Below are 19192 nucleotides of genomic sequence, written 5' to 3'. Positions count from 1 at the left end.
CGTTTAAATATTCCACTTCTGCTAAAACTGACTTTTGCTCAATTTTTAGGTGTAGTAGAAATTTTTGAGATTATAATGCTATGTAGGTTACTTTATATGCTGCTGGTAATGGAAAACTGACCTCCTCCAGTGCTGGTTTTGACAGTTCTACGTGCTTTTGATAGTACTGTCTGACAACGCAGCTCAGCAAGTATTGCTGTGGTGTGACAACATATTTTAGTTCTGACCTCTTGGTCTTGGAGACTAGAAATTGGCATTGGAAGTTGCAATTTATTCCAACGCCTACCATTCATTACTAGGAAAGACAGAATTTAAAGATAGTAGAGCCATTAGTTTCCTCACTGACTATAGTGCATCAACATGCTCTGTTTGAGCTTAACTTCAGTTTGAACACAGCTTGCATTTTAATGATGACATTGTCTCAACAGAAGTTCAGCCTAAGGTGCTGACCTCATCTCTCCTGCTCGGAGGGTATTAGACTAGAGATTACAATGCCCCGTGTTACAGTCCCAGGCCTTTCCAGCTCAAGTCCAAAGGATTGCAGTGTCAGTGCCTAGTTCATGGTTTAAGTGGATACTAATTACTAATTAATTTATTACAATGAAGCAAGAGTGTTTTCCAGCATATACCACCCAGTGAGACTTTGTGGATTAAGAATCAGGAGTGAAATAAACAGCTGGTTATTTTAGAGCAGAGAGGGGAAGGCAGCAGCTCGCTTCAAGCTGTCATGCTGTGTCAGAACTTTTTCCTCCCACAGCAGACTGTTCCATCAATAAGAATATTTGTTTCCTTTCAGGAAAGGTGCTACTTTTTTCACACACTGAGAGGAAAAAAAGAACCTTTCTCAATCCCTAAATCTCTAATGGATCTGGCATAAGCTTGCTATTGCTTGCATAAGCAGGCTATTTCTGCTGAAGTAGTCAGAAAACAGTTAATGTTTTTGAACATTCCACTGAGATGAATGAGGCAATTCGTACCTCTGAGCTATTGTTTTAGGGTTTTGTTCTTTGTTTCCTATTGTAAAATCTCTGGAAACACAGGAAGATGACAGTTGTATTGGTTAATATTTTGAAGACTTTCTTCAAATGCTTGAAGGCTAGAAACACAATTTGAAACAAAAGCCTTAATACTTGCACACAGCTCAGGACAAGGGTGTGGTGTTATATTAAGTTACGCAAATTATATGATCCTGGATGGTCAACTCTGAGCAAGTGAAACACTAATTTACTGAACAACAACAACACAATCCTCCCTAAAACTACTTTTCTTTCTATAGTGCAGTTTTCAGTAACTTAATGTCTAGCTTTTTTTCCTTCTCTTCTTCTCTCTCCTCTAAAGCATTTACTGCAGCCTGGAGTCGAAATACATGTAAGATAATTTATGCTGTCTTCAGTGATGACTGTGTGATGCTGCCTTTTTCAGAGAAATGGGAGGGATTGAAAACAGAATCTGAGCCCACCTGAGCCTCACTGGTAATGGGGCAAAACCCAGACGCGAATGTGTGGAGGGAGCAGCTCCATAAGGCTTTGGGAGGGGGTGTTTTGTTTCCCTGGGGGTTTTTTAGCTGTCGTTGTAACAAAAGGAAAAAAATACATTTGTAGGGCTTGCTTGAAAAGTCTTGGGCCCGTTTGGAGCTTCTCTGTATCGCCTTGGCGCTGCGCGCTACTCCTGGGGCTTGCGAAAGCGCTGGGAGGCGGCGCGCCCGCCCGCGTTGGCCGGAGAGGAGCCGGCCGGGGCCGGCCGGGTCGGCGGCGGGGCAGCCCTGCCCGGCGGAGGGTGGCGGAGCGGCCGGGCCCTCCCCGGGACTCGCCGCCACCCGCGGGGCCGGGCCGCGCTGGGGGCCGGCGGGGCGGGCACGGCCGCGGCTATCTGCGCGCAGAAGATGCTCGGCTTCCTAATCTCCCCGGCGCAGCGCCGGCTGTTCTATCTTTGACACTTCCTGTTGGTGAGAGGGGCCGAGGCGAAAATGCTCGGGTTTCCTGGCTGCAGGCACGGCGGGCCCCGGCGCGTCGTGACCGGCCCGCGCGGCCCCGCCGGCGCACGCACGCCGCCGCCGTCGGGAGGCTGCCGAGCGGGGAGGGCTGGGGAGCCTCTCCCACGGCCGCGGCCGGAGCGGGAGGGTCAGGGGAAGGAGTGAAAGGAAGAATAACAGCTCCGGCATTTCCCCCCGCAGCAGCGCACGCAGGTGGCGGCGCACACAATAGCGACCCCAGCGCCCCGGGCACGGCCGCCTCCCCCGAGCCGCCCGGCAGGTGCGATCCGGTCCCCCCTCCCCGGCCACAAACAGGGTCGCAGCCCGGCGCCCGCTGCGAGGGGGGGCAGAGGGACGCGACCCCCGGCCCGGAGCGGGGCGCAGGCGCCCGCTCCCCTCGCACCGGCCCGGGGGCTGCCGCAGCCCCCCGGACCCGCAGCGGGGACCCAGGGGCTTCCCTCGACGTGCTCGGCCCCCGGCCTGTCCTCCCCGTCCGTCTCCTTCAGTAATTTCGTTGACGTCTCGCTGCCCCGGCGGGATGTTTCCCCAAGCGATCGAAAATCGCCCCTTCGCTCCCCGCCCCTCTCTTTTGGACCGATTTATCTTTGGCGGAGAGCGGGCACCGAGCCCGGGGGCCCGCGCAGAGCCCGGGCGCTGCCCCTTCCTCTCCCGGCAGCATCGGGGAGTTTGGAAGCGTCCGGCCGCCTCGCAAGCGGCAGGTGCCCCCGCACCCCGCGGCACCGCCGCCCTCCCCGTCTCTCCCCTCGCCCCAGGCGCAGGAGCCTCCCGTCGCCGAGCCCCGGCCCGACGGGGCGCCCTGCCGCGGCCCCACGCGGAGCCTCCGCCCGTCGAGGCCGCCGGGCCGGGTCGGGCCGCGCTGCGGGGCGGCTCCTTGCGCCCTTCCTCGCCCCCTTTGCCTGGGCCCGTCTCCTCCAGGCCCGACGCGGCTCTGCCCCTCGCTCGCGTCCCGACCCGGTTCCCCGAGGGCGGGGGCTCAGCCCCCTCGCGGCCGCCCCCCGACGGCCGCCCCGTCTCACCCGGGCACCGCCGCCTCCGCGGCCGGGCAGGGGGACCCGGGCACAGCGCTCGCCCCAGCGCAGCCCCACAGCGAGCACACGTGTGTGTGGGGGGGGGGAGCCCGGGGAGGGGGCTCCCTCTTCCCAAAACATCGCCTCTCGATTGTGCTTTGTTTACCTCCTCTCGTCCCAAAGCAGCCCACACCCCTTCCCTCTCTCTCAGCATCTCCAGCAATTTATTTTGGCTCATTAAATTTAATTAAGAACGGAGTAGGTGTTCCATATTTAATCAAAAAAAATGCAGGGGCATAATAACCTCCAAGAGGACTAAAATAAAGAATCGCTATTCAGATGTGGGCAGCCACAGTGCAATTTTTTATTACTCTTTTTTTTTTTTTTTTTTTTTTTGCAGTGTCTTTTTAAGAGCATCTAAGCACACACACATAAAAAGCTAGAAGGCATGCATTCCGGAGTTATTCCTATGCATATCCCTGCAATAATTTTCCGCTTTCCTTCGATAAAATTGCCAAATAATAATGAATCATTTCATAAATAATGGGTTTAGAAGCTTATCAGGGCAGGCGGGCCACTGCTGGGGTTTTATCTCTCTCGGCCACATTGCAGTAGTGTTCCGCTCTCCATACTAAATAGGAAACTGGACGTGATGTGGAATTAGAGCCTACCCAGCTGAAGCCACCCAACACTTACTACAAATATAGCCGTGATGCGTAGGCCACAAAATGGCTCCACTCACTTTTCCCAATGAAAAGCAAATGGTGAGTCGAGCGGAATCCGGCCCTGCGGCGGGCTGGGGTTGGGGGTGCGGGGGGGCGGCGTTTTCGGGGATTTTGGGGGGCAGAGAGGGGTGTGCGGGGGTCTTCTGCACCACGTAAAATTTAGGGGGGGAATCCGAAGTCTTCCCCGCGATTGCTTTTTTTTTCCTTCTTTTTTTTTCCCCCCCTTTTTTGATGGGGGTGGGTGAGGAGGCAAATACACCTTTCCCGTTGGGGAAAGTGGGGGTGGGCCCCCCCTAGCCCCCCCCGGCGCTGGAGGTAGCAGGGCTCGGCCCGGCCGCGGGGGAGCCGCGACGAAGCGCCCGCCGGGCCCGGCTGGCCCCGGCCCTTCCCGTGGGGGCCCGGCCGGGCCCGTTTAGCTCTGCCAGGCGGGGTCTCCCCCCGATACCGCTCTCTCCCCCCGCTCCGGTTTGGGGCGATTTCCCTACAAAGGGCGCGGAACGAGAGGTGCGTTTCTAGGGTGGAAATTTCCTGCCGATCCGCGGTTAGAAAACAAAAGGCGTTTGCAGAGCTGAAACAAGCGGGGCGGGGAGTTAATGCTCCCCCATTTTCTCAACGCAATTAACCCCGAACGAACGCAAAAAGACGGCGCTTCTTCGCTTTTATTATTATTTTTTATTCGTTATGAAACACAACGAAGGCGGGAGGCGACGCCACGGGGATCTTTTCGGTTTTTTACGCAGGGGGAAAACACCCCTTTGGCGATTTCGTTTGGCGGGGGGAGGCTGCGCTCCCCTCCCCGTCGATCCGCCGAGGAGAAGGGCCGGGGCCGGCGGCGGGCGCAGCGAAAGCGCCGCGGAGCCGCGTTGGGGGCTGGCGGGGCCTCGGCGGCCGCGGGCGCTGCCGCTGCCCGGCACCGGTCCCCCCCCCGGCACCGTTAATTTTTCTGCCCAGCTCCACGGCGGGGGAGAAATGCCGCTGCTCCTCGAGAACGGCTCGGCACGAAGCAGCCCCATGGCCAGCCGCGGCGGGGATTTCCCCCGGGGCAACCGGGCGAGGAAAATGTCCAAAAAAAAATTGGCCTAAAGATCGGGGCGGTTTTTATTTTATTTATTTATTTTTTAATTTAATTTAATTTTTTACACCGCGGCGCGCTACGGCGGGGTAACGGGACGAACCGGAGCGGAGGCCCGGGGGGGCCCCGTCTGCCCCCGCGCTGCCCACGCGTGTGGCGGCGCTCGGGGCTGCTCCGGCCGCCGCGGCCTCCCCGCCCGTCTCCCCCGCACCCCGCTCGCCGCTGATGTTCAGCAACCCGGGCCCAAGAGATCCACCCTCTCCTGCCCCCCCCCCCCCCTTTTCTCTTCCTCCCAGGATTTAGCAGTTTTATCCCGATGCGGGTGTCCTTCCTCTCTGTAAAGTCGTAAGTACCTCGAGGTGGGAGGAGTAAATTCAGCCTGACACTGAGAGCGCTTTTGTTGAAACAGGAGAGACTTGCGGTGTCCCTACTTAAATATGACACATGTGAGTAATCTCTTCCTATACAATATCGGAATAGTCAATTAGATCTGCTTTCTAGACGGGCTGGCGGGGAGGGGGCTGGAGCGAAGGCAGAAAGCTCGTGCTTTGGACCTGTTTTTTTTTTTCCTCCACGAGAGATGGAGAGATATGGAAAAAAATTGGTTTTCTCTCGCAGTTCAACGATCGGGTTCGATCAGCCCGGCAGAAATGAGGGAAAAATAATTACCTAACCGAAACCAGCAGGAAGGTTAGGAATGAGACCCGAAATGTCCCAACTTTCTGGTCCGCGAAACCCGTTATTTATAGGAAAAACCCGAACGAGGGGGGTGGCGGGAGAAATTACGTGGAAATAGTCGCGATATCGCTCCGTCCCTTCAGCGGTAGGTGCCTTGTCCCGATAATAATCGTTATGATTGAGAAGGGAGCGGGGGACGCTGGAGACAATAATCATGTGCGCTCGCGTATGAAAGGCTGCTCCGTGCAAAGCGCCTGGCCTCTTCCTTCTTCCTGCATTAGGTAATGCATGGGGGGGATTTACTTAGCTATATATTGTTTTAACCCCCTCTCCCCCAAAAGAGTGGCTTGACGTATATTTTGCTGTTTGAAAAAGGCAAATAATAATAAAAAAGCATAAATGAAACACTAAAAATAGGAGGCGAGGCGGTGCTGCGGGCCCAGCCGAGGCTGCGTGCCGGGGGCGGGTGGCCGGCGCCGGGCTGCTCCCGGCGGCCGTGTCCCCGCAGGCCGGGCCGCAGCGGGGGGAGCCGGGGGGAGCCGCGGGCTCTGCTCGGGCGCCGAACAAAGCGGGAGGCTCCGAGCGGGCGGCGCTGCCCCCCACCGCGGCGCCGAGCCTTCTCCCGCCCCGTCGTAACGCGCCCGCCTAATTTCACGCCCTGGGTGCGCGTTTCCCAGACGGGCGCGGCGGCGGCGGCGGCTGCGTGAGCGGCATCGGTGAGCGCAGCGCCCCGCACATAGCGGCTCCGCGGGCCCGGCCCGGCCGCGGGGTGCGGGCGTCCCGTGACGTCACGGCTCGGCGGGGTGCGGGCGTCCCGTGACGTCACAACTCGGCGGGGTCCTGGCGTTCCGTGACGTCACGGCGCCTGCCGGCTCCGCGGGGCCCGGGGGCGCGGGCGCGGCCCCCGACGGCGCGGGGCACGGCGCGGTTCCCCCCGCCGCGGCGGCGCTCGGCCGCCCCTCACCGCCGCCTCTCTCCGCAGGACGATGGACAGGCCGCCCGCCCCGCCGCCCCCCAGTGACCCCCGCGATGCCCGGCCCCCCCGGCGGCACGAGTCGGAAGCGGAAAGCACGAGCGAGCCGGAGAGCAGCCGCGGGGGGATGGAGGCGCCGGGAGACCCCCAGCTGCTGCTCAACGGGGCGGCCAAGGAGGCGGGCCGGCCCTCCCCCGGGCCCCCCGCCGCCGCCGTGCCCGTCATCGAGCTGGTGCGCCGGGGGGGCTCCCTGGACATAAAAGGCCGCGAGGCGCCGGCGGAGGCGATGCAGAGAGCGCCGGGCGCCGAGCCGTGCCGCGCCGCCGAGGCCGCCTGCGAGGCCCGCATGGTGCAGCTGAGCCCCCCCGCGCTGCCGCTGCAGCCCCCCGGCCGGGCCATGCTCTACAACCTGGGCCAGCCGCTGGCCACCATCAACAGGTCCGTGCGCTCGGGCCGGGCTGCCGCTGTCCGGGGCGCTCGGCGGGGCGGGGGCCCTTTCCCTGCGCGGGGCCCTGCGTGTCTCGGTGGTCGCGGGGGTGCATGCCTCTAGCCCGGCGAAAGAAGAAGGGAAAACAAACAAAAAAAGCCCCAAAGCCAAACGAGCAGCTCTCCTTTCTGGAGGAAAGAATTACCCGCAGGTAGAGCGGATATTAAACACTTACGTCGCGATCCCCTACCGAAACGTAGCGCAGGAGCGAAAAGGGGCTGTGGGTAAGTGCGGTGCCGTCAGGAGCTGCTTGATGCCCCCGGGCGCGCTCTCAGCTCCGCGTCCGCGCATTAACCCGCGAGGGAGCGCCGGGGGCGGGGGAGGCGCCGCGGAGGGGCCTCGTCGGCGGGCAGAGCCGCCCGCGGGCGCGGAGCCGGGCGCGCCCTCACCGCCCCGCGCCTCTCGCCCGCAGCGGCTTCTTCGGGGAGCCGGACTCCTTCTCCATGTACGGCGGCAACCGCGTCAAGAGGAGACCCTCGCCCTACGAGATGGAGATCACCGACGGTGAGAGCTGCCTGCCGCGCCGCGCCGGGCTGGGGGCGGGGGGGGGGGGGTGCGCCGCGCTGGGGCTGAAGCCCCGCTCCTAACGGGAGCAGAGGGTCCCGGCGGGGGGGCGGCAGCTCGCCCCGCTCCGGGGTGGCAGAGCCCGGCCCCGTCCGAGCCGCCGGCCGGCACCGCGCTGCGGCATCTGCTCTCGCCGAGCAAAGCGGGTCAGCGCACGGGTAGCTGTATCTCTCCTCTGCAAACTACTTCGAGTTTAAACCTAAAGGAGCCACTAAATTTAAGTCTTTGTCGAAGGGCAAAGGCTGAATCAGGGCCATTGTAGCGACATGCTGTGTTTGCAAAGCCTCTCAGCCAAGAGGCGTCCATAACGCAGACCGCAGGCTTGTGCGGCAAGATCCAAACTGCCTTTAAATTGCCTCGAAGCAGAAGAATAAGGCTGTGCTAAGCTCTGCAGGGTCAAAGCTGGATTGTGACTGGTACCTTTGCTAGCTCGTCTGAAGCTTGATTCGGTATAATCAACGCTGTGCTGCAGCTGCCGAGCAGAAATAGCCTGTGCGGGCGCCGGTCTTGTGCCAGAGCCCGGCAGCAGGAGCTGACGCTGGCAAGTTTGGTGTTCAAGCAGAGAGCCCGGGCTAGGGATCCCCGGAGATCCCTGTCAGGCTGGAAAGATGATTTTAAATAAAAGAAGGCAGTAAAAAGGCAGGATAGGATCCCGCTACCTTTCCCAAGCAGTCGGCTCAGTCTGCAGGAGTCTCCGTGCAGGAGGAAGCGCTGCACGTGCAAATGGGGATCTGCAAGAACAATTTGCACGTGGAAGACTGACACATTTATTTGCAGCCTTAGCAGCCCATACGAATAAGATCCATTGAAACATTTTCCCTTTAGCAATTTTAAGTGGTGTATTTCACACACCAAGAGCCAAACAATTCCCTCTTTTACCTTGCTGTCCCTTTCCTTCTACCTAGTAAATCTAAAGTCAAATCAAATCATAATCCACATCATTTTAAAATAATATAATATGAAATTATGAGCTCGTTGCGTTTTCTGTGTATATCAGTCTTTCTGTCCCCACTTTCTTTTGTCTGTCTGGTCTATTTAGACCGTGGGGCAGGGGTTGTCTCTCACCGTGTGAAAGTACAACACATAGTACAGTAAGGTCTTCTTATCTCGGTTTGGATCCACATCACAGTTCAAGCTGTGAAACCAGAACACAGCGGTGTCTACCAAACCGTGGTGTCCGAGTAAAGCTTTAGACTCACCTGCTGTTAAATTAGGTGTTAAGGTTTACAGAGGTGATGTGTAACCAAACTGTCAGGCAGATGGCTGGATATGTGCTGTCCAGGTAACAGATCAGGTGTATAGATTGGGCCCAATCCTGTAGATCCTGTGTCATGTGAATTCACAAGAACGGGCAGAAAATTTTGGGAGAGAATAGGTGATGCCTCCTGAAAAAGAGCAATTTGCAGGGATGCGCGTCCCGCGCCGAGGCATCTACGCAGTCTGCTCTGATCATGAGCTGCTGAGCAGCGAACTCAGTGCGCTGGAGCCCCTCAGCTCCTGCGGGTCTGCTCGGGGCTAGGCAGAGTTAGTGCTCGGGGTAGTGCTCAGGAGACGCAGGAAGGCGGGGGAGTCTTGCAGCGTGTTTGGTGCTCTCCCAGCAGAGAGGAGATGGTGCTCCCCACGTCTGGGCTCGGTGCAGCAGGGGATGGGGACAGCCTGCCCCCGTGGGGGGCACCCAAGAAAAGAGCAATAACTCAAGGGTCTGTTGGTGGGCTGGAAACCTCTCAGTGGTTTCTCAGCAGGCAGCATGTCACCAGCAGCATCACAGCAGCTCCTGCTGCACGCCGGGGACCCTGTTCGCACCGGCTGCCTGTGCTGCTCCCCTGCTCCTCCTGCTCCATTGCATCCGGAGAAATAGTGCTGGAGCCTTTGGGCAAAGGGGCTAGAGGAGGAAAAATGCTGCAACTCCTCCACCAAAGCGAGAACGAGCCCTGAAGTCAGGCTGAAAACCCCTCCTTAGGGAAAAGAGTGATGATTTGGGCAACTGTTTATCTGTTTTTGGAAAAGCTTGCTCTACTGAATAAGTTTACAATATAGATATAAATTAAGTCACAATAATATACAGAAGTGTCTGCAGAAATATTCATTAACTTTGGAAGGTAACCTTTTGCTAGTTTTCCTTGGATCTTTATTTACAATTTAAAAAGGCATCAATCAGCCAGAACAAAATCCAGGCAAAATTTTTCAGCCAATTGCTTGGATTAATTATGAAACAAGTTTCATTATGAGGAAAAAATGTCTTCTGTTATAACACAGATAAGCTTTGAAGCATTTTGAATTTCTCCATTGCTTGAAATATTTTGGTCAGACTCTCATCGCTGTCTAAAAGACATATTTTAGTTCAGTTACTGACTTTGATGCAGGAAACAAAAATTTTAGTAGTGTCAGAGTTTGTGTTATGTACCAGAGTTTATATTATAGGTTCCCCCAGATAAAAAGAGACAGGTCTTTCTTCTGATTTCAAAATTTATGAATGCCTTTTAGTCATTAACTCCCAACGAATGAAGTGCATAGTTTGTGCCTGTGAAGACTGGATCAGTCTCCTGAGATTTTTGGAAAACTATCAATATCTTGAGTTTTTTCTCATACCCTTTCAAAAAATGGGTAAAAGGATTTGAACTACATCTCCCTCTAGATTCAAGGCTGACTTCTCTTTTAGCTGAAAGGAGTGTTTAAGTGTTGAAAGTATTGCATCGTTGTAGCAGATTGTAGCGTGTTTTCTAAGGGAAACCTGCCAGGCAACCTGCTGCAGCTGAAGCCCCGTTAGTCCCGTTGCCTTGCCCTGGGGCACAGCGAGTTGTACAAATTCAGAGCGAGAAACTTTCCCTTTCCCTGAGCCCGTGCATGTTCGTTCTTTCAAAGGGCAATTACATGCTCTCTGAGGGTGGAAAGTTGGCATTATTAGAGCATTAGACCTGGATCTGAGAGGTCTGAGATGAGTTTCTCATTCTGATACCCGCTGGCTTATCCTGGGGGGCCCTGTGTGGTCTGGGCTGTGGCTCTTCTCCACCTGAGCACACCTGAGGAGATGCTTGCAAAGCCCTCGGGTGCCAGGGGACCAGGAAGCCCTTAGCCATTAAACACCTCCTAAGAAAGGAGGGAGAGAAAAGGAAAGTTGTCAGCTTCTATTTTTCATTTATTTCGTTTTATGGCAGTTCTCGTTGTCACATGCAGGGCTGAACTTATCACAGCATTTGAGGTTGGGAAGGACGTGTTTTCCCCCAGTGCCTTGACAGACACATGGGCTTTTTCCTCTCCTCTGAGCAGTAAGCAGGATCCTCTCTTAGGGTCAGGTGGATGCAACCTGTGCCCTGAGGTCCTGTCCTGCAGGGCAGGGACCTGGGGGGATCTCAGCCCTCCCCATTTTCCACTTCTTTGGCTGTTTCATTTCTTTGCCCAGATTTTTTTCACCCCTAGGTGAGTGGGTAGGGAAGATTCCCAATGCAAACAAGCACCATGGCTGTGGGAGATGCTGCGGTGACATCTCTGCATGCCCTACCTGTTTGGCTGCTTTCAGGTTGCAGAAACCGGTAGCTTTGTTCTGCTGCAGTAGTCACCGTGGTTGCATGGAAGTGTGTCCCTGTGCAGATGCTCTGCAGAGTGGGCATTTTGTGTGATGGACTAAGGGGTTCAGTCTCCCCTGAAGGGGAGAAGGTGTGACGGGTGTTCAGTCAGCTGTGAAGTTAGGCTCCCTTTTCTCAGGCGTGCCAGGTGCGATCTGTCAAGAGACAGCCCTACTAGGATGTTTCAAAAATCACATCTGTTCAGCTGCTCTGCTGCAGTCAAAACAGCCAAGAATCTTGCAATATAAAAATAATCACGGCTGAATGCCCCTTCCCCCCTGCCCCATTTGCTAGATCCACTGGGTGATGGAACAGCTGTCGGCTTAAACAACTGAGCACAGTCAGGGACTTATTTCCCCCAGGATGGAGTAGTTGAGCAAGTGTTTCAGAGGCTGGGTGGCAGGGGAGAGATCGTGTGCAAGTGGGAACATCCCAGCCTATCCTTTAGTGTATTCATTGATGTGTTACTTGAATGTCTTTGCTTCGTACTTTGTGATGTCTTTCATTGTATGTGATGCTTCTCATATTACAGTGGGTTCTGTCATGGTTGGTCTTCTACAGTTTCATGAAATTACTGTGTCCTTCCACTTTTAGAGCCTCATGGAGGCAAGGGTGGAAAGGACGCAGTAAAAAGAAAAGCATCTTATGATAGGATATCCTTATATAGACTGGTTTCCATGGACCTTCGGATCTGCAGTCCTGATAGTGATTTACAGCCTTGCTGCTCCCATACGACAGTGCTCATGGGTAGATGCCCCCTCTCCTAGCACAGAGACAATGTCTTGCTCATGACAATAGGAGTTATTCTGACACTCCAAAAAGAGAATAGGCGTGCCGTGTGGGTCCGTCTGGTTTTACCTATGCTTTAGCTCTTGCATCATGGCCTAAGCCTTCCTTCTTGGAAGGCTAAATTTAAGCTTCTCAACAGAGATCTGTAAAGACAGAAGCCAATTTTTCACTCCCATTGGATTGAACAGAAACTATGGATATCTCAGCTCCTTAGGTTAGCTTCCAGTTAGCTGTAAACTCCTATTTCACTGCCTTGGTGATGAATTATGTGACTGAAATGAATCAGTTAATTTGGGAAACTGTGACCTGTTCAGTGCAGTAATAAATGGCCTGTTCAGTACTGCTCCTAATTCTGCACCATTGCAATTACAGGTCCTCACACAAAAGTGGTTCGGCGCATTTTTACCAATAGCCGGGAGAGGTGGAGACAGCAGAATGTCAACGGAGCCTTTGCAGAGCTTCGCAAGCTCATCCCAACTCACCCACCCGACAAGAAACTGAGCAAGAACGAGATTTTACGCCTGGCTATGAAATATATCAACTTCCTGGCCAAGCTGCTCAACGACCAGGAGGAAGAGGGAAACCAAAGGGGCAAGGTGAACAAAGACTCTGGGATAGTCCAGGAAGACCTCCTGCAGGACATGTTGTCTCCTAACTCTAGCTGTGGAAGTTCTTTAGATGGAGCAGCAAGCCCAGACAGCTTCACGGAAGAACATGAAACACTAGATTCAAAGCACACACGGAGTCTGCATCACTCCATTCTTCCTGTAGAAGGCAATGCGCAGCGATGATGACCTTCCAAACTGCTCCTAAAGCACAAAGTGGGGAGGAAGACCTACGTATGTGGATACTGGAATTTGTACACTTGGAATTTCTGACTCTGCATTTACAGAAGGCCCCGGGGACTCGGGCTTGGAGTTCTCGCAGCCCCAGGACTGAGAGGACAGCGAGTTGGCTGAGAACAAGACCAAAACAGATTGATGTTCGACATTTAGGTACGTGATCGTACAAAGAAGAAAAGCATTGAAGTCATCTTCATTGTACATATTGCTCATAATATGACTCTGAGGAGGGGAATGAAACCTGGCTGACACCTCTCCAGCATTTAGAGGGTTTTCAGACCATTTGACAATTGTCACTTTTTAAACAGAATAGTCACCCAGCTGAGACATGAAACATGAAACTCCTCTTTCACTGCCAACTGAGGCCACCGATGCTTTCCAGCAGCACGTGGCACTGGAGACTGCTGAAATGTGACAGTGCTACAGCATTTCTCCAGCCTGTGGCAAAGAAGTATATGCAACTTGTCTGAGCAGAAGCTGTGGCAACATGTTCATGTTGTCCGAGAGCTTTTGACTGTACCTTTTTAAAGAGGTGGAAAATGCCCTCAGCAAAAGAACTATTAAAAGGATTAAGACTTTTCTTTTTCTCTTCTTTTTTTCTTTTCCTTCACTTTTTCTTAAACCTAACTTTGGATTGTTTGGGGTGTTGTATTTATGACGTGGGATTACTTCTGTTTAATACCGTCATGCAGTATCCACTGAACGAAAAGGTACATAGGTGTTTTCTGCTCTCCACCGCCCTCTGAGTCCCTGATCATTGCGCTGATAACACGCGGCGGGTGAGGTCCGAGGCCTGTAGCGGTCACCTAGAGTTTTCCCCGTGGCTTCTGTAGGGCCAGAGCTTCTTTCAAGGAAGATGAATTTCACAATTGATAAGGAAAAGAATTGCTAGTGAAGCTTCCCTTGAACCTGGGGACTATTTTTTTTTAATTAAAAAAGCAACAAAAGACAAAATCAATGGTGTAACAATGATGTGTGTGTACATAGGGTTATAAAAGGGTTTTAATGGTATGCTTTGGATCTTTTGGTTTTATTGTGTGAAAATGGTGATAGTTCACCTCTGCCAATTCTCACAGGCTGGATTTCGGGCCCTGGATTCAAAATAAGGCGTTAGGAGGATCCTTGTCTGCCCGAGGCTGGTAGGAGGCCACAGCCTCTCGCAATCTTGGGGTGAAATGCTAATAGCACTGATGGGATTACCCTCCGTTCCCCAGAATTTAGATAGCTTCAAAATCGATGGCCGTGATCAACCCGATCATGCTAAAAGAGGAATAATCCTCTGACCCGCTGCTGCCCTCCGGAAAGGCATTTGAGAAGCAAAACAACTCAAAGACAGGAGGCAGTTTCACCACCCCTAGAAACTGGTGCTGTTCCACTGGCTGCAAGTACGATGCTGACTGACGTGAGCTGAGGACTTCACCTGTGCCTGTCCCAGGCGCGGTACCGGCATCCTGCCCTCGTTGCCTAAGGACTGACAGAGCAATTGCCCCAGGCCCATCCATTCCCTCTGGAGAGATTTCAAGGCAAAGAAATCTCCACCATGTCACAGTAAAAAAAAAAAAAACCAACCATTCTTTGTAAGGGAAAAGTACTCGGAGCGAGGACGCTTTCCATCATGCTAACTCCTTTTCAGAGATGCCGAGGTACAAGGAAACGCGGAGGATTTGTGTGTGTGTGTGTGCGTGTGTGTGCACGAGAATTCAGGCCCTGCTATTTGCAAGCTAGATCCAGTCTCACTTCGGAGTTTAGTTATTTCTGTCCCTTGTTTTTAACTCTTCTCTCCTCTTTGTAAATAATACGTGTGAGGCTGGCTTTTGTCGGCAGGGCGCACTGAGTGCAAGGTGCTGCCTGGGAAGGGATCCCAGCATTAACAAGGGTTTCCAGCTGCCCCCTCATATCCTCAGAAACTGGAAGCTTCACTGATCTTAAATTGGGGGAAAGGAGGAAAAATCCTTCCCAGGTCACGACTGCTTGTGCACGGAGACTTTTAATAAGGGGGGGTTACCTGGTGGGGCTGGGCAAGGGCAGAGGTGGCTGGTGACGGAGCGATGCTGAGGAAGGAGAGCGGCTGCTACCGGTCCCACGTTTTGGGCTGCTCGTTACGGGCTCGTCTGGGTCTGAGGGGTAGGAGAGGAGGGCAGAGGGGTTTTGGCAGGCAGAGGGGTTTCGTGGGGCACAGCCCCGAGCTGCCCCTGGCGAGGGTCCCCTCGGAGGCCGCTTGCAAGCGCCAGTCCTCCTGGGGAGGGAGAGAGATGCTGTCACACAAATAAAGCCGTATTCTCGGTTTTAAGCCCTTTATGGGGAAACCATTGCAAGGAAAATCACCGATGCTCAGAAATTCCTCACTCCCTACTTTTTTTTTTCTTTTTGGTAGCTGAAAAGTTAGCAAAATGGTACAACCTTTCCAACACGCACACAAACACCCACACGCACACACATCCCTGCTTGTAGCCTCCTAGCAGGACACACCGCAGGCCTCGCTGGGGTATGTATAGTTGTACTTTAGTTGTGATTTGAATGGTACATTTCCTCTGTCCATCTTTCCTCCTGCCTGTTTTATGTCTCGGTGTGTGGAGCATCACCCCGTTTCTGTTCGAAACAGCACTTTCGGTCAATGTCGTACCGTGTGATTGAATTCTCTTCTTACGACTTTTTTCAGCCCGGTCCCTCTCTCTCCCACCCTCCCCTTGGATTTCTGCATTTTTTCTGCAGAAATGAAGTAACCGAACCTGGTACCCTGATTCTCGACCCACTGTGGATGTGCTATTTAGAAAACACATTTGTTGTAATGTGTGTGTATATATAAATATATATATATAATGAATATATCAAGGATATTTCTAAATAAAGTTTTACAAAGCAGCCTCCACTTGCTTTCTTCCACACTCCCATCCCGTTGCTCCGCAGTTCGGTCTCTCGTTTCTGTGCTTTGCGGGGCAGAAGCCCTAGGATGGCCTGTATCTGGCCATCAAAAGTCACGAGGCAGCTAGCAAAAAGCTTGCGGGGTGGTTTAGTAATCCCAAGAGCTCAGAGTGGGAAGGTTGGTTTGTTTTTTAAGTGAAGAAAAAAAAATCTAGTGGATATCACAGGTTTTTGTCGTTTGTTGCCGCGCTCCCCGGGGGTGGCAGGGTGCCTGCGCCAGGGCTCGTGCCCGTGTCGCCTCCATCAGCGCTTGTGCCCTCCGTGCGGACCCGGCCCCGGTGCCGGCAAAGAGCTGGGAGCATGAAACTGCTGCCAGCCCCCGTCCTGCCTCCGGCTGGGGCCGGCGGCAGCGTTTGTCCAGCGCTTTCTACCCCCAGCTCGGATTTTAGAGAAGAAGCGGGAGGAAGGGAGCGCGAGGAGGCAGGAAGGAAGGAGCGCGGTGAAGCAATCCTCCCGCTGCGTGGCAGCGCTGCAAACCGGCGTCGCTCTCCACGGCGGAGGAGGCCCCGCTCGCCTCGGCCTCCGCTGCGTCCGCGCGGGCGGACGGTGCTGCCGTCCCCGGCAGACGGGTCTGGGGGGAGATGCTGCCTCCAGGCTGCGCTCAGCCTCAACTTAGTAGGCAATGACAATAACGCCTTTTTTAAAAAAGAGGTCCTCATTGCAGCTATGTGGACAAGCACCTTAAAAACTGCTTGAGCATGCAGTCAGAGCATGTTTCAGGCTAAGAGGTGGATTGGAAATGTGGGTTGGTGTGTGCGTGTGTAGCCCCAGCACAGCCCTGCTGATACCGGCCTGGGTCCTACCCACTGCGCGGGGCAGGCCGACGGCACTGCACTACAGCTTTACTCTCGGCTTGATTTTGATGATTTTCTAAGGCACTCGCTCTTTAAACCAGCTCTTTGAGGGCATCCCTCACATTTTTAAAACCTTCCCCCCAAAAAAGCTTGTGCCCTGCAAAACCAACCCACCCATCGGCAGTCAGCCCTGCAGCCCGCGTTTGCTTCTAGCGTTCCTGGGTGAAATGTGGTCTTTCACGGGGGGCACATGGAGCCTCCGGACACAGTGCCGCGGAGCCCCGAGCCCCCGCAGCCTGGGCGGGGGGACAGCGTGGTGGCCTGCGAGCAGCGTCCGCGGGGCCGTGTTTGCACGAGGTTGGCCGATCGCCGCCGCGCAGCCAGCTCAGCCCCCGTCCCGCCGTCCTGCCGTCCTCCCGGAAGGCGCTGATAGCCCGCCGGCCGTTTATCTCCCCTTCCCACCTCCCTGCCGGCTCCCTCCCTCCCTTTCATCGCCAGGAAAACTCCCCTTCCCACCTCCCCCCTCCGCTCATTTCTTCCTTAACACGAAAACGGCCTCCGCGGTCACGTTGGCTTTGCCAGCAGCACGCTGTTTGGCTCAGGAAGCAAACTGTCAAGGTGAGGGTTTAAAATCACTCCCTGCACATGTATTTTTAATGACAAGGGCCAGGCGTTGCAGAACAGCTGGGCTGGGAGGGAGCAGGAGCTGCTGGGGACGGGAAGGGGGCTGGGCTGGCAGGGAGACCTTCCTGCGCTGGGACGTGCTCCTCGGACGCGGCCCCAGAGCCGCTCCTGGTGGCCCCACGGTGGCCAAGCAGCCGACGCTGGAGGAGACCTTCCAGCCTGACCCACGGCTTGAACGCCCCGGCCCAGGCGACGGGGCTGGAGCAGAGCGCCCGGGGTCCTCTCTGCAGCGGGGGGTCTCCCAGATGCTTGGCACCGACACACGAGCCAACAAACATCCCTGCCTTTTTTTTTCTTATGTAATTTTTAAAAGCCCTTCCCACTCTTGTCTTCAGGCGGAAAATGCAATTCGTTTTTCAGCAAGCCTCCAAATAGTTTCCTAAAACGCCTGGTGTTCTCCCACAAACTGCATCCATCTATTTGAACTCTGTGGATTCAAATATATGGAAAAAAAAAATGTCTTTTTTCAGACGTTTACACAAAACACAGGGGAAAGCAGGAAAACAGGACCTTAGGGTCCCAGTCTTAACCGCACAGGAATAACCAGTGCAGAGGGGGTGGGTGGCCGTACGCTGGGTTTCACGGGTAGTGCTGCCCTCGGGCACCTCTCCGGGTAGGAAGGGACCCGCCAGTGAGCCTGGGGCTCATCTCGCCCCGGCTTCGGGGCTGGATGAACCGAACCGATTGCACACGCCATTCTTGAAGGCAACGGGGATTTTGGCCTCTCTCACACTGCGGGAAATTTTCTGGCAAATAAGAGTTTCCTCAAAAACCTGCAGCAAGTGCATTGAAAGCTATGCCGTTTGCCGACATTTCTGACATTTCTAGCAGCACAGGGACAGAATTTAAGGTCTGTGTTACAGAAAATCCCCCTTAACATTGCAGAAAGGAAAACAGTCATATCCTGCCGCAGAGCCCATCATTTTGTGAAATTCTCCCAGAGTATCATGTTTTCGCTGGGTGGTTGTGGTATGGACGAAATCAGGCAGTGAGATAGGAGGGGAAGTGGCATTTAGATAAAAATGAATTTAAAAAAAAAATAGAGAGAAGGTGGGAGGGACATGTAACTCGGAGACAATGAAACAAGAAACACAAAGTCACCCAAATTTGGGCAGTTTTTATTTTCAAGCCTCATTATCTGGTTTTAATCACAGCGTTTCTGGAAAAAATCATGTTATAGGGCAGTCTGAACTGACACTCCGTGCCTGAGAAAGGAAAAAAAAAGAGCAAGGACCTGCTTTTTTATGGGGATTCCCACATTATTTAATTAAAATACACCATTGAGCACACAGGACCCAAACATTCCCACCCGCGCAAACGATGAGAAAGCTTCACCTCTTCATCGTGACGGCCCATCAACGAGGGGAGCGAGTAATTTATTGCTCGCTGGAGCTATTCAATATGTTTCTCTCCCCTGTGGCCGGCAAGTTATGGGCCCTGCGCGATATTCCCACTGCCGGAGAGAGGCGGCAGCCGGCGCAGGGCCCGGGGGAGATGGGCTCAGGTGCGGCAGCAGATGAGCCCCGGCCGTGCACCGAGCCGGGTCCCGTCCGTCCTTGCCCCGCGCATGGGCACACAGAGGCAAAGGGTGAAAAAGGAGAAGTTTGGAAGAGAAAAAGGAGAACTTTTCTTCCTGAGTCTTGTTTTTCCCCGAGGCTGCGCAGCAACGGGGATGTTTGCAGGGCAGCAGCTCCAGCCAGGGCTGCAGAGAGCCCGGGGGGACGGGGAGATGCTCGAAGACGAGAGGGGCTGAGGGCTTAGGATGGGGGACCCCGGGCAAAGCCGGGTTTCGCAGCGGGCACGGAAACCGTCACGCGAACGCGGGGGGCGGGCTGCCGCCGGCAGGCATTTGCAAACCCGTCTCCCCTCGGAGGTATTTATTTTTCCCGGCGCTCGGAGCTATTCTAAGACGCCCCGGTGACCTTTCCGGGGAACAATTTACTATTGTGTTTTGGTGAAGCCCGGCCTCTATTTTTACACTCTGTTTTGCTGATGCGGGGAAAGGCAGCGAGACGGGAATCCAGCAGGAAATGGGAGGGAGCGTCTGGAGTGCAGTTAAACCTGCCCTGGCGCTTTGATCTGCCCAGGGCTGCTGCTCC

The 19192-nt window shown here is 54.5% G+C and overlaps 1 protein-coding gene across 1 annotated transcript; it reads left to right on the top strand.

The window, feature by feature from the left end:
- Nucleotides 1–1926: 1926 nt before the first annotated feature.
- TAL1 (TAL bHLH transcription factor 1, erythroid differentiation factor) lies at nt 1927–13704 on the top strand. Its single transcript, XM_064516179.1, has 6 exons — nt 1927–1945; nt 3640–3764; nt 5094–5243; nt 6458–6886; nt 7348–7439; nt 12224–13704. Coding segments are annotated over exons 3-6 (942 nt in total). The 5' UTR covers nt 1927–1945; nt 3640–3764; nt 5094–5241; the 3' UTR covers nt 12643–13704.
- The last annotated feature ends 5488 nt before the right edge of the window (nt 13705–19192 follow it).

This window comes from Dromaius novaehollandiae, chromosome 8 (assembly GCF_036370855.1).
Source record: "Dromaius novaehollandiae isolate bDroNov1 chromosome 8, bDroNov1.hap1, whole genome shotgun sequence".
Classification (NCBI taxonomy): Eukaryota; Metazoa; Chordata; class Aves; order Casuariiformes; family Dromaiidae; genus Dromaius; species Dromaius novaehollandiae.
The sequence above is the reverse complement of the archived record's forward strand: the minus strand, read 5'-3'. Positions and strand labels throughout refer to the sequence as shown.

Bases quoted from the DNA above. Each gene is read 5' to 3' on its own strand.
- TAL1 (XM_064516179.1), top strand. The intron at 6,887-7,347 runs GTCCGTGCGCTC...TCTCGCCCGCAG, and splicing joins CCGCTGGCCACCATCAACAG to CGGCTTCTTCGGGGAGCCGG. The intron at 7,440-12,223 runs GTGAGAGCTGCC...TTGCAATTACAG, and splicing joins CGAGATGGAGATCACCGACG to GTCCTCACACAAAAGTGGTT.